At 44.4% G+C, this 15,732-nt stretch overlaps 1 protein-coding gene across 1 annotated transcript in view; it reads left to right on the top strand.

The window, feature by feature from the left end:
- Window positions 1-13,806: 13,806 nt before the first annotated feature.
- The window catches only part of rcc2 (regulator of chromosome condensation 2), a 36,640-nt gene continuing 34,714 nt past the window's right edge, over window positions 13,807-15,732 (top strand). The window contains exon 1 of the mRNA XM_078239041.1: window positions 13,807-14,368. Coding sequence (XP_078095167.1) covers window positions 14,207-14,368 — 162 coding nt within the window. The 5' untranslated portion in view covers window positions 13,807-14,206. The remainder of the gene's footprint in view (window positions 14,369-15,732) is intronic.

Genomic DNA, 15,732 nt, shown 5'->3' on the forward strand with positions numbered 1-15,732 from the left:
ATGCTTTCTAATTCTATCTTTTACTCTCATCCTATGCTTCTAAAACTTCATTATCTTTCTCTACATCTTAGCTATGACTGTAACACTACATTCTGCACACGCTCATTTCCTTCTCTATGAACGGTATGTTTTGTCTGTATTGCACGCAAAAAGCAATATTTTTCACTGTGTGCTAATACATGTGACAATAATAAATCAAATCAAAAATCATCCCTGACTCGAGTAAATAACCTGATAACAGCAAGGTGGCAGATGAGTCACTACAATTGGCATCAGTGCCCTGAACTAAAGTATAAAGTTAAAAAATCATTTCTAAAATCTTCCAATCTTCGTAACATCCAATGGCTCTTTGCTGAGTACATGTTTTGCCTTAATCAGGTGAAGAGGGGTCAAACAGTTCCTCTCTTTTCCCTCTCCTTGTTTGAACGCAAAAGATTTTTTCATTTTGCAAAGGATATTCCTGCCAATTTAATGAATACTTAACTATTTATGTGCTGTGATCATAAAAGAACCAATCAAACAGGTTTTCTTGAGATTAACAAAGAAAGGGGTTAGCTTGATTATACTTAAACTGATCTAAGTAAACTGCTAAAAAATTCTCCAACTTTCTCACACACACTGATAGATTATAGAGTGGGGAAGGATAGGTTGGCCAAAATCGAGTTCTTAAGATATCAAAAGGGATATAGTCCGCAGTTTAGTAACTCGGCTGGCTTCCATTGGATGAAGCTTCAGAATTAAAGCTGTAGCTGGCTGATTTGGTTGTTCTTCTGGAGACGGTAGTGTTGGGCTGAATTTATTTTAAGAAGTTTGTTTGCAGGATGAAGATCCCTGGATGGGTTCAGTCAGCAAACAGGGCTCAAAGCTTGCCAATTGAGTGGACAGAGAGGGGGGCAGGAGGGATACCACTTGAGAATTCACTCTTAGTTTCTCAGCTGCTTGTCCTCAGTTCTGCTGAGAGAACACGTACTTAAAACATACAAAGGGTTGGCTTGTCATGTGACCTTCCTTCTTCTCCTGTCAGGGGGTTCCAAATAAGATTATTGTCTGTGTATTCCATGGGTGATTTGATTGGCTCATGTCCGGAAAGCTATATTAGCCACGCCCCCATTGTCTAAGTGATTAATGATCTGCCTCAAACAGTTGAATACTTCAGGTAATTTCCTTATAATGCCTTGCTAATCAAACAGGTTACGTGGGTCTTTCACATTCCTCAGGAGATCATCATCTTTGGTGAGTTTACAGACTTGCTGTCTCCATTCAATTGGTTTGCTTCTTTGATGTTTCACCTGTTAATGTAGTTATTATTTTTATTCCCTTGAAGGAGCCAGGCAGAGTGGTTCAAAATGGTTTAATTAATCTATAGCTATATGATTCTGAATCAGGTCAGTAAGGCCAATCAGAGAACAGAATTCAAAAATACACAAACAGTTATAGTTTATAATTTGATTACAAGTAATTAACACATACCAATCAAGGTACAGGGGTTATCTTTATTCATTCACAGTTATTGATTAAGGTTACATCATACATAAGGTAGAGATATTAAAACCAATTACAATCACCTCACGCTTGCTTAATTATAATATCCAATCAACATGAGGTTTAATTACATCAAGGTTATTGTTCAAACTACCTTTTGACACCCCAGCTGTGTCTGAATTTTAGTTCACAAATCAATCCTCTCATGTCCAAATATGTGGTTTAATGGCCTCTCCCAGCCTGAGACACAAACAATCCCACACCATAGTATCCTATTCCCTACAGAAGTGGGGGTGTGGGGATGGCCTTGGCGAGATATTCGTCTTCATCAATGACATGTTGAAGGCTCCGGAGGAGATGCCGTAGCTTCTCCGCTCCGGGGAAGTACTGGACGATGAAGGGTACTCTGTCCACCGTGTCCCGTGTTTGTCTTCTGAGGAGGTCGGTGCAGTTTTTCGCTGTGGCGCGTCGGAACTGTCGATCGATGAGTCGAGTGCCATATCCTGTTCTTATGAGGGCATCTTTCAGCGTCTGGAGGTGTCTGTTGCGATCCTCCTCATCCGAGCAGATCCTGTGTATACGGAGGGCTTGTCCGTAGGGGATGGCTTCTTTAACGTGTTTAGGGTGGAAGCTGGAGAAGTGGAGCATCGTGAGGTTATCCGTGGGCTTGCGGTACAGTGAGCTGCTGAGGTGACCGTCCTTAATGGAGATGCGTGTGTCCAAGAATGCAACCGATTCCGGAGAGTAGTCCATGGTGAGTCTGATGGTGGGATGGAACTTGTTGATGTCACCATATAGTTGTTTCAGTGATTGTTCACCATGAGTCCAAAGGAAGAAAATGCCATCGTTGTATCTAGTGTATAGCATCGGTTAAAGGCCCTGTGGGGTGAAGAAGTCTTGTTCGAACCTGTGCATGAAGATGTTGGTATATTGAGGTGCAAATTTGGTCCCCATGGCTGTTCCGTGTGTCTGGATGAAGAACTGGTTGTTGAAGGTGAAGACATTGTGGTCCAGGATGAAGCAGATGAGTTGTAACATTGCATCTGGAAACTGGCAGTTGTCGGCGTTGAGTCCTGAGGCCGTTGCAGCAATGCCATCATCGTGGGGGATGCTGGTGTAGAGTGCCGAGACATCCATTGTGACGAGGAGTGCTCCTGGTTCAACTGCTCCATGTGTGCTGAGTTTCTGTAGGAAGTCTGTAGTGTCGCGACAAAAGCTGGGGGTTCTTTGTACAATGGGTTTCAGGATGCCCTCGACATAGCCGGAGAGGTTCTCGCACAGGGTCCCATTGCCTGATACGATGGGACGGCCGGGTGTGTTTGCCTTGTGTATCTTCGGGAGGCAGTAGAGATCTCCAACGCGGGGAGTACGTGGGATGAGAGCACGGAGGGTGCTCTGAAGGTCCGGATCAAAGGTCTTGATCAGAGTGTTGAGTTGACGGGTGTGTTCTTTGGTCGGATCTGTGGGTAACTGTCTGTAGTGTTCCTCGTTGTTCAGTTGTCGGTACACTTCTTTGCAGTAATCCGTTCTGTTAGAACATAGAACATTACAGCGCAGTACAGGCCCTTCGGCCCTCCATGTTGCGCCGACCAGTGGAACCAATCTAAAGCCCCTCTAATCTACACTATTCCCATATCATCCATATGTTTATCCAATAACCATTTGAATGCTCTTAATGTTGACGAGTCCACTACTGCTGCAGACAGGGCATTCCACGCCCTTACTACTCTCTGAGTAAAGAACCTACCTCTAACATCTGTCCTATATCTATCACCCCTCAATTTAAAGCTATGTCCCCTCATGCTAGCCATCACCATCCGAGGAAAAAGGCTCTCACTATCCACCCTATCTAATCCTCTGATCATCTTGTATACCTCTATTAAGTCACCTCTTAAACTTCTCTCTAACAAAAACAATCTCAAGCCCCTCAGCCTTTCCTCATACGATTTTCCCACCATACCAGGCAACATCCTGGTAAATCTCCTCTGCACCCTTTCCAACACTTCCACATCTTTCCTATAATACGGCGACCAGAACTGTACGCAATACTCCAAATGCGGCCGCACCAGAGTTTTGTACAGTTGCAGCATGACCTCCTGGCTCCGAAACTCAATCCCTCTACCAATAAAAGCTAACACACCGTACGCCTTCTTAACAACCCTATCAACTTGGGTGCCAACTTTCAGGGATCTATGCACATGGACACCCAGATCCCTCTGTTCATCCACACTATCAAGTATCTTACCATTAGCCCAGTACTCTGTATTCCTGTTACTCCTTCCAAAGTGAATCACCTCACACTTTTCCGCATTAAACTCCATTTGCCACCCCTTAGCCCAGCTCTGCAGCTTATCTATGTCCCTCTGTAACCTGCCACTTCCCTCCGCACTGTCTACAACTCCACCGACTTTAGTGTCATCCGCAAATTTACTAATCCATCCTTCCACGCCCTCATCCAGGTCATTAATAAAAATGACAAACAGCAGTGGCCCCAAAACAGATCCTTGCGGTACACCACTAGTAACTGAACTCCACGATGAATATTTCCCATTAACCACCACCCTCTGTTTTCTTACAGCTAGCCAATTCCTGATCCAAACCACGAAATCACCCTCAATCCCATGTGTCCGTATTTTCTGCAATAGCTTACCATGGGGAACCTTATCAAACACTTTGCTGAAATCCATATACACCACATCAACCGCTTTACCCTCATCCAACTCTTTGGTCACCTTCTCAAAGAACTCAATAAGGTTTGTGAGGCACGACCTACCTTTCACAAAACCGTGCTGACTATCCCGAATCAAATTATTTCTTTCTAGGTGATTATAAATCCTATCTCTTATAATCCTTTCCAATACTTTGCCCACAACAGAAGTAAGGCTCACCGGTCTATAATTACCAGGGTTGTCCCTACTCCCCTTCTTGAACAAGGGGACAACGTTTGCTATCCTCCAGTCTTCTGGCACTGTTCCTGTAGACAATGACGACACAAAGATCAAAGTCAAAGGCTCTGCAATCTCCTCTCTAGCCTCCCAGAGAATCCTAGGATAAATCCCATCCGGCCCAGGGGACTTATCTATTTTTACCCTTTCCAGAATTGCTAACACCTCCTCCTTATGAACATCAATCCCATCCAGTCCAACAGCCTGCATCTCAGTACTCCCCTCGACAACACTGTCCCTCTCCAGTGTGAATACTGACGAAAAATATTCATTTAGTGCCTCTCCTATCTCTTCAGACTCCACGCACAACTTCCCACTACTGTCCTTGATTGGCCCTAATCTTACCCTAGTCATTCTTTTACTCCTGACATACATATAGAAAGCTTTAGGGTTTTCCTTGATCCTACCTGCCAAAGACTTCTCATGTCCCCTCCTGGCTCTTATTAACTCTTTCTTTAGGTCCTTCCTGGCTAACTTGTAACTCTCAAGTGCCCGAACTGAGCCTTCACGTCTCATCTTAACATAAGTCTCCTTCTTCCTCTTCACAAGAGATTCAACCTCCTTAGTAAACCACGGTTCCCTCACACATCTGCTTCCTCCCTGCCTGACAGGTACATATTTATCAAGGACGCATAGTAGCTGTTCCTTGAACAAGTTCCACATTACAATTGTGCCCATCCCCTGCAGTTTTCTTCCCCAACCTATGCCAGCTAAATCTCGCCTAATCGCATCATAATTTCCTTTCCCCCCAGCTATAACTCTTGCCCTTTGGTATATACCTATCCCCTTCCATTGCTAAGGTAAACGTAATCGAATTGTGGTCACTGTCACCAAAGTGCTCACTTACCTCCAAATCTAACACCTGGCCTGGTTCATTACCCAGTACCAAATCCAATGTGGCCTCGCCTCTTGTTGGTCTATCTACATACTGCATCAGGAAGTCTTCCTGCACACATTGGACAAAAACCGACCCCTCTAAAGTACTCGAACTACAGCTTTTCCAGTCAATATTTGTAAAGTTAAAGTCCCCCAGTACAACTACCCTGTTACTTTCGCTCCTGTCCAGAATCATCTTTGCAATCTTTTCCTCTGGAACTTTTCGGAGGTCTATAAAAAACTTCCAACAGGGTGACCTCTCCTTTCCTGTTTCTAACCTCAGCCCAAACTACCTCAGTAGACGAGTCCTCATCAAATGTCCTTTCTGCCACCGTAATACTGTCCTTGAGTAACAATGCGACACCTCCCCCTCTTTTACCACCTTCCCTGCACTTACTGAAACATCTAAACCCCTGAACCTGCAACAACCATTCCTGTCCCTGCTCTATCCACGTCTCCGAAATGGCCACAACATCGAAATCCCAGGTACCAACCCATGCTGCAAGCTCACCCACCTTATTCCGGATGCTCCTGGCGTTGAAGTATACACACTTCAAACCGTCTTCCTGCCTGCCAGTACACTCCTGCGACTCTGAAACCTCATCCATGACCTCACTACTCTCAACCTCCTGTACACCGGAGCTACAATTCAGGTACCCACCCCCCCTGTTGAATTAGTTTAAACCCTCAGTATGACGATGGCCCCTCCTTTGTCTGCTGGTTTGATGACAATGTTGCGGTTGGTCTTGAGAGCGTGGATGGCGTTGCGTTGTGCTTGGGTGATGTTCGGTGCTGTCTTGTGAGTGCGGCTGATGAATTTGGTGTTGACGCACCTCCTGGTGGCTTGGGCGTACATGTGAAGTCAAGGGCAGCGGCCTTCCGGAGGAGTCCAATTCGACTCTTTCCTCTTCGGTTGCACTGCGGATCTCTCTGTCGGCTGTTCCGGTTCATTGGCTGTCTCATTGTGTTCGCTGTTGGCCTCTTGGGGTTTCTGGAAGAACTCCCGCAGCCTGGAACGGAGAAGCTACGGCATCTCCTCCGGAGCCTTCAACATGTCATTGATGAAGACGAACATCTCGCCAAGGCCATCCCCACACCCCCACTTTTTGCCTTCAAACAACCGCACAACCTCAAACAGACCATTGTCCGCAGCAAACTACCCAGCCTTCAGGAGAACAGTGACCGCGACACCACACAACCCTGCCACAGCAACCTCTGCAAGACGTGCCGGATCATCGACACGGATGCCGTCATCTCACGTGAGAACACCATCTACCAGGTACACGGTACCTACTCTTGCAACTCGGCCAATGTTGTCTACCTGATACGCTGCAGGAAAGGATGTCCCGAGGCATGGTACATTGGGGAAACCATGCAGACGCTACGACAACGGATGAATGAACACCGCTCGACAATCACCAGGCAAGACTGTTCTCTTCCTGTGGGGGAGCACTTCAGCGGTCACGGGCATTCGGCCTCTGATCTTCGGGTAAGCGTTCTCCAAGGCGGCCTTCACGACACACGACAGCGCAGAGACGCTGAGCAGAAACTGATAGCCAAGTTCCGCACACATGAGGACGGCCTAAACAGGGATGTTGGGTTTATGTCACACTATCACTAACCTCCACAGCTTGCCTCCTGGACTTGCAGAATATCACTGGCTTTCCTGTCTGGAGACAATACACATCTCTTTAACCTCTGTTTAATGCTCCCTCCACTCACATTGTCTGTATCTTTAAGACCTGGTTGGCTGTAGAGATTCGCATTCTAATCAGTATTCTGTAACTTGTTTTTGTGTCTCTGTATGCCCTGTTTGAGAGCAGATTTCCACTCCATCTGACGAAGGAGCAGCGCTCCGAAAGCTAATGGCATTTGCTACCAAATAAACCTGTTGGACTTTAACCTGGTGTTGTTAAAACTCTTACAGACTTTTTCTTGACATAAAGCACATTTTCATGACAGTTTGAATATTGGACAAGAATAGAACTGGGTTAATACAAGGTTCAGTATCATGCCATGACTCACTGCAGCCTCACAGGTGAAGAATGGCCATCTGGGCAAGATTTTGGATTGTTGCCAGGAAGTGAGAAACTTGATTTAAAAGAAAAATTGAGAAAAATGGAAGTAAAGTTATGGCTTCATTAAGCAAAGAGTTTCAGTCAGAGCAGTAAGTTGAAAGAGTTTCACCAAGATTGCTTTTACTATTTGCATTGAAGCTCTAACTTTTGCACAGTATGATAGAAGCAGTTCTTTTTAATGGCATCAGTAGGGCTTCCCTTTGCACACGAGGCAGCATTTGAAGCCAGATATTTTGAGTGTAGTCAATGCAATGTAGACAGTCCTCTGGCTTTTCTCCATGGTGTTAGTATTTGGCTCACAGCAAGACAAGAAAACATTGCGCCTTCAACTGCTCACATGAAAGCTTGAGATCAGAAGAAAGCATCAATAGAGCTGACAGGAGAGGGAAACAGTACAACTAAAGGAACAAATATAAAACTTGGAAACTGCAGAAAGGAAATGGATGAAGAAAGAGACAGATTACCGTAAGACTAAAAGTGTGAAAGCAAATGAGTGAGAGGTAAAGGAAAGTCAAGAGAACTGAGAAAAGATAAAACGGGTAAAAAAAAAAGAGATTTTAAAAAGCGGCAAAATATAGAAGAATTACAAAAGACAGTGGAAAGTTTGGAGGCGGGATTTTCTGACCGTACTTGCCCAAAACCGGAAAATGTCGCCCAAGGTCAATGGACCTTTCCATGGTCCGCCCCTCGGGAATCATAGCGGGCAGAACGGGAAGATTCGGCCCGGGAGTGAAACTCAACCTGTGAATAATTTTAGCAAAAAGACGAGATTGATTTGTTTCACTAGAGGTATTGTCAGGAAGGTTTTCAACTCCTTTATTCTATCGGCAAACAGTTGCAGAGAAGAAATAAATGATGAAACTATCAAACATACAGTTCTGGTCATTACATTACAGGAAGAATGTGATTGCTTTAAAGTGGGTACCAGAGGATGTTTACAAGGACATCGTCAGGAATGAAGAATTTTGGCTACGAGGAAAGATTAGATTGTTTACTTTGGAACAGGGGAAGCTGAGAGATGATATAATGAAGATGTATATGACTATCAGTGGGCTAGAAAAAGTGGACAGGAAGGACTTATTTCTCTTCGCAGCAAGGTCGATAACCAAGGAGCATGCAATTAAAGTAAACATAGAAAGTAGGAGTAGGCCAATTGAGCCTGTTTCATCTTGGTTGATCATCCAACTTAGTAAGCTATTCCCGCTTTCCCTTCATAGCCTTTGATCCCTTTAGCCCCAAGAGCTATATCTAACTCCTCCTTGAAAACAATGTTTTGGCCTCAACTGCTTTCTGTGGTAGAGGATTCCATAGACTCATCATTCTTGGATGAAGAAATTTCTCCTCATCTCAGTCCAAACTGGTTTACCCCATATCCTTAGGCTGAGACTGCTGTTTCTGGACTCTCCCACCATCGGGAACATCCTTCCTGCATCTACCTTTTCAAGTCCTGTTAGAATTTTATAGGTTTCTATGAGATCCCTTCTCATTCTTCCAAACTCCAGTGAATATAATCCTAACCAACTCAACCTCTCCTCATATGTCAGTCCCATCATTCCAGGAATCAGTCTGGTAAACCTTTGCCGCACACCCTCCATAGCAAGAATATAATCCCTCAGATAAGGAAGTAAAATTAGCAGAAAGATTAGAACATAGAACATTACAGCGCAGTACAGGCCCTTCGGCCCTCGATGTTTCGCCGACCAGTGAAACCAATCTAAAGCCCATCTCACCTACACTATTCCAATATCATCCATATGATTATCCAATGATTGGAGAGGAATGGGGGAAAAAATTATTTTCACCAGAGAATCTGCTTTCAAGGGTGGTCGAGGCAGAAACCCTCATCACATTGAAAAAATATTTGAATGTGCACTTGAGGTGCCAAAGTTTACAGGATTACAAACCAAGAACAAGGAAATGGGGATTAGGCTGGATTGCTCTTCTTTGACCAGCAGAGAAATGATGGACCGAATGACCTCTTTCTATTCCATAAGTTTTCTATGTTTCTATGGTCTGTTGACCATTGATGTGCCACTGGTTCATATACCTGGGCTGGAATTCTGCCATCGCACCCACCGCTGGAATTCTAGTGGGGGGGGGGGGGGCGCGGACAATGTGAAATCTCCGTTTTTCAGGCGAGCGCGGCCGGAGAATCCCGCCTTCGGTGTCCAGAAAACATCATTCAACTGTTGATCACCTAAATCTCAGAAGTTCCTCAATAGCAATAATGGACATATGCAGGATAGCAGCCATGTACCAGCCTACTGTTCCTGATCTCCAAGTCAAATATCACAAATCAAGGTTACTCATCATCAGATTCTTAAGAGAGCAGCTTTGGAAAAAAAATATCTACTATAGAATGAATTGCTCCCACAGTGATTTTCCTTTTTCCAATAAATACCCCTCATAGCTGGAAGCTGAAACTTATAATGAGTAGAGGGAGCACTGAAGGACATCCATCCTGTTGTGTGGCTGAGTGCTGACCATCTCTTATATGTCACCAATGTAACATTTATTAGGTTTTTGGCTATCATTGCAAAAAAGATAAATACCAAATGCACCACATCCCATTTAGCATGGTCCTGAAAATCTGTGTCCAGATTGAAGTTGCATCCACAGTAGGTACTGACATTAATTAGAAATTGTGCCACAAATTACCTTGTATTTTCAAACTAATACATTCAAGGTGGCCTCTTAAACTGTGCAAAGCCATAACACACTTATAGAATATCAAAAGCTATATCTTACTAGTTAGGCCATGTACCCAGAGTTTAGTGCCTACCATAATTTGATTACAGAGAGACAAGCATTGGCTGCTGAAAATCTAACAGGTAAAACCACTAGGGTACAGCAGGTGTTCATGTTGCAGTCAGTAGGATGGTGGCATAAGAGCATAAAGAATAGGAACAGGAGTAGGCCATTCAGTCCTTCCAACCTGGACAATCATTTAATAAGATACTGGCTGATCTTATAGAATCATGGAATCCCTACAGTGCTGAAGGAGGCCATTCGGCCCATCAAGCCTGCACCATCAACAATCCTACCCAGGCCCTATCCCCATAACCCCACGTATCACCTTGACTAAGGGGCAATTTAGCATGGCCGATCAACCTAACCAGCACGTCTTTGGGCTGTGGGAGGAAACCAGAGCACCCGGAGGAAACCCACACAGACACAGAGAGAGCGTGCACAGACAGCCACCCGAAGTCAGAATTGAACCTGAGTCCTAGTGCAGTACTAACCACTGTGCCACCGTGCTGCCTCAATTTTCTATCTCTGCCACACCTTCCTTCAGTGTCCCCTTATCTTTGGTTCACTTAGTATCCAAGAATCTGTTGATCTTGAACTCGAGTAACACATCAACACTTTTTTGGGGGACTACTCTGTATTATCACGTAAGAATTGATGACACTTGTTTTCTAGCTACTGAAGGCACAAATCCTGCTTAACAATTATCACGGTGGCTCAGTGGTCAGCACTGCTGCCTCACAGCACCAGGCACCCAGGTTCAATTCCAGCCATGGGTCCCTGTCTGTGTGGAGTTTGCACGTTCTCCCCGTGTCTGCGTGAGTTTCCTCCAGGTGCTCCGGTTTCCTCCCACACTCCAAAGATGTGTGGGTTATGTTGATTGACCATGCTAAATTCCCCCTTAATGTCAGGGGAACTACCAGGATAAATACGTAGGGTTACAGGGATAGGGCCTGGGTGGGATTGTTGTCGATGCAGGCTCAATGGGCTGAATGGTCACCTCCTGAACTGTAGGAATTCTATGATTCTATATGAGAGCTGATGAATTGGATTCAAGAAAACAACATTTACTTATTGTACAGAACAGCACAGAACTGTACATCTCATTGTTTAAGTGTTGATTTTGATCTTTAATTCCTTCCTTCATGGTTGAGCATCCATTTTTCTTCTACCTTGCTGTGAAGCGAGGTTCCGAAGCAACCTAGAGAAAATGACTGCAATCAATTGAGAACTATAATCTCAATGAGTCGTTTCATTAAAGTGAGTTTTGAAAATCATAATAGAAATAAATAAGAACATATTTGAAGTAGGAATTGGTGAAACGTCTGGATTTAGACCTGGAGTAGGAACAAGAGGGAATATTAATCTAAGAACAATCTTCGATAAGTATCTAGAAGTAAAGAAAACACATATACATACATGCTTCACAGGCTATGAAAAAGCATTCAATTGTGTTTATCCCCAAAAGCTAATAGACCTGCTGCTGAAATGTGACATTGATAATAAAGATGTGAGATTTCTCCAGAGCCTATACTGGGACCAGACAGCGAGCATCAGGTTAGAAGACAGACAATCAGACATGTTTCAAGTGAAGGGATGAGTACGTCAAGACTGTGTACTGTTGGCAAAATTATTCAATCTTGATACAGAACAAATATTCAGAGAATTGGGGGCAAAAATGTAAGAAACTTGTGGTATGCTGATGACACAGCACTACTTGCAGAATCAGAAGAAGCTCTATAAAATCTCATGGATCAGTGAAATCTAGACGTTTAGAGTATGGATTGAGTATGAACACCAAAAAGACAAAAACAAAGGAATATATTGGAAAAAAATAGAGTGAAGATTGAAGTGGATGGTGTCACACACAAGTTGATAAGTTTGTCTATTTAGGACAAACGGTAAGATGATAGATAGATGCCGAAATTCAAAGAATAATCAGAAGTAATTTTGTGAAGATGAAGGATGTGTTATTAACATGAAAACTCCAGCTAGTAACAAAGAAAAATTTTGTAAGATGCTATGTTCTGTCTACTTTCCTGTAAGTCTCACAACCCCGGACATAAATAAAGATCTGCGGAAGAAAATAGAGGCTTTTGAAATGCGGTTAAGACCAAAGAAGAGGTGCTTGAAATTGCAAGAACAAAAATAATTCTAAAAAGTGACATCCAGAAAAGAAATCAGTATTTTAACCAGTTAATTGGAGCTGGAAAGCTATAGAAATCTTCTCTAGAGGGTACTGTGGAGGGCTGCAGAAGGAAGAGTCGACCTAGGCAGCATCAGATGACGGATATCAGAGTGGCTCCAGGCAAGCTAGTGTATGTGTAAGGATGGCGCAAGACAGACGAGTGTGACATACTGGTAGGAGTAGCTACAAAGAAAAAGAGGAGGCTGTGCCCCAAGACCATTTACATTGAAGGTGCTCCAAAAATGCAACTTATTGCTGTCAGGAGGTGCAAAGGACTCTCAAAGGGCGGCACAGTGGTTAGCACTGCTTCCTCACGGTGCCAGAGACCCGGGTTCAATTCCGGCCTTGGGTAACCTGTGTGAAGTTTGCATGTTCTCCTCGTGTCCGCATGAGTTTCCTCCAGGTGCTCCAGTTTCCTCCCAGTCTAAAGGTATGTGGGTTAGGTTGATTTGACCATGCTAAATTGCCCCTTATTGTCAGGGAGATTAGCAGGGTAAATACGCGGGGTTACGGGATAGGGCTTGGGTGGGATTGTTGTCAGTGCAGGCTCAATGAGCCGAATAGCCTCTTTCTGCACTGTAGAGATTCTATGAAAAGTGGGACTATCTCCCACTCTAAAGTTTGTTAGTCACAAATAAAGCTTACACTAACACTGCAATTAAGTTGCTGTGAAATTCCCCTAGTCGCCACACTCTGGCGCCTGTTCAGGTCAATGCACCTAACCAGCACATCTTTCAGACTGTGGGAGGAAACGGGAGCACCTGGAGGAAACCCACGCAGACACGGGCAGAACATGCAAACTCTACACAGACAGTGAGCCAAGCCGTGAATCGAAAGGCGCTGTGAGGCAGCAGTGTTAACCACTGTGCCACCCTCAGCAGCTCAAGGTTGCAAACTCCATTTCCTCCAACCCACTGCCCCACTCTGCGGTGCGCATTTAACATCCCGCCACGTTTAAATGGGAATCTAATGAAATCCTGAACAATTCTTCCCTTCCAGCTGAAACGAAGCCCTTAGCCCAAAATGGGTTTAAAGGATCTCTCCTAGCCAGCAGATGTCAATGTCTGAGGAGCTCTCAGGGATTTCTTTTGTAAAAGGCTGGTTTTGCTTCCTGAGATGTGTGTCCATGACTGATTGTGAATAGAGAGAGCTGTCACATCATGTCACAGGCACAGGGCAGATTTACATTTTAACCTAACGGCGGGTGGGCTGGAATATATTAAAAAAAAGACCTACAGAAAATAACCCAACCTCCCTCCCTTCCCCCCATAACACACATTTGCAACAACCACATCATTTCTTCCCAATTAAACGAAACCAGGTACTTAAAGTTGATCTGAGAACGGGACAAAGAGAGAGAGAGAGGGGGGAGGAGGAAGAAAAAAAGCAACGCACTTTGTGCTGCATGATTTCGGAGGAGGAAGGGAAAGGCGGAAGTTTGAAGCTTCAATTATTTAGAATATATATATAAATATATATATAGATAAAAGAGGCAGATGTGAGGCGGGTCCACGTGGTTTGTTTCAGACACAGATCTATTGTTCAGATCAATAAAAAGGCAGAGTCTAGAAAGGGGGGGGGGGGAGAAAGGAGACAAATCTTTAAGGGTTTAAAAAAGCCCAGTGGGGGGGGGGCAAAAAAGAGATATAATTTAGTGACTTTCAATCAAGTTGGTGGATATTTAATCACCTGGATTTGTGCGTGGAAAGGAGGGATTAATTTGGCTTAAAAGAGGAGCATTTTCTTACTTTTTCCCCCCTTTTCCCTCCCCAAAAACCCCAAGGTTTTGTGTGTGTCTCTCTCTTCCCCCCCCCCCCCCTTTGCTGCTGCCTCCTCTTCTTGCTGTTTGTCGGCTTCTCTTTCCCCCCCCTCTCCGCCCGAAAGACGAGATGCCTCGCAAGAAGGTGGACAAGAAGAAAATGAAAGGTGGGAGGAAAAGGGAGAGGGACTTCAGCGACGAAGAGGAGCTGGAACTGGAGCATCCCGGCAAGAAGATGGGCAAGCCCGTCCTGCAGACCGTCAACGAGCCGGAGGAGACCAAGGAAAAGATAGTAAGAAAGCTCGGGGCTTTTTTTCTTTTTGGTGGTGGTCGGTGAGAGGGGACAACTTTTCTCTCTTTATTTCCCCCTTTATTTTGAGGGGAATCTTATTTCTTTTTGTTTTGGAGGGGGGAGGTCTTAATTTTGGTTAAATCCAACTTAGGGGGGAAAAAATTCCCTCAGAACTGAAAGAAATAAAACAAGTTGAACCGTCTGGGGAGAGGAGAGGTTTCAAAGCAAAAAAAAGTCCTCCCTTATTTTCCCCCCTCTCTTCTCTCCAGTTTGAAAAGTTTTATTTCCAAAACACACACACGTTTTAAACTTTAAAAGTCCCAACTTATCTCCGGGATTCATTTTTTTTTTGGTCCACAAAAAAAACAAAACATTGCGAGGAGGCCTGAACAAAGAGAAAGCCGGGCCCGCACAGCAGAGCGACACCCTTCTCCAAATGATTTATTTCGGCTTATTCGAGTTGCCTTTTTGTTTTGCTTCTTAATTTGGGGAGGGTTTTATTTGTTGTTTAGGGGGGGTGGTGGGGAAGGGGCTTCTGTCACTATTTATCCAACTGGCGGTTTACTTTTTAAATTTTAAAAGGGACGGTTTTATTTTAAAAAGAGGCTTCAATCAGTTTTACCTCAGCTTTTTTTTTCTATCTTGAGTGACTTTTTTTTTAAAAATCCATGTTCGTTTATTAGGGTTATGGTGTTGTCAGCTTCATTTCTTTAGTGTTTTTAAATATTACATTTTGATTTATTTTGTCAGTTTTCTTGAGTGATTTTTTTTTTGTTTAAAGGGTGTTTATTTACTTATTATGAATTTATTTGTGGGTGTTTGTGAGGGGGATTTAAGTGGTTTTTATTGGTCAGGGAGATGAGTTTTTTTTGTTGTGTGGAGGGTTTGGGGCCGCGGCCCAGGCGCCGAGCCTCGAGTCCAAGCGGCGGCCGGCGACCGATTAAATGGATAATGGGTGGGTGGGGGGGGGTGGGTTTAAATCTCCTGGAGCCCTCGCCTTCCCTCGTGTGTGTTTTAAAGGAGGGGAGATTGGTTGGGGGGGATGCCAGAGAAAGGCCCTCACTCTTTCTCCCCGCCCCCGGGGGACTGAGACTCCTCGGCCGGGACTCGGGCTCCCCCCCCCGGACTAGGCCGCACGCCCAGCCCGAAGCGGCGACACTTTTTTTCCTCTTCCACCCCCACCACACACACACAGAACCGACCTCAGGAAGAGGAAAAAAAACTTAACTCATCTTCCGCCGCTTTTATTCACGCCAGTATTTACAATTCGGGTGTGTGTGTTTTTGTTTTGAATAAACTAAACTTCCCGTCATAGTCACTTTTTTACCTCGTGTTTCCTTCAGCTTCGGATGTCGCAAGTTTAT

Source organism: Mustelus asterias, chromosome 22 (assembly GCF_964213995.1).
Source record: "Mustelus asterias chromosome 22, sMusAst1.hap1.1, whole genome shotgun sequence".
Taxonomy (NCBI): domain Eukaryota; kingdom Metazoa; phylum Chordata; class Chondrichthyes; order Carcharhiniformes; family Triakidae; genus Mustelus; species Mustelus asterias.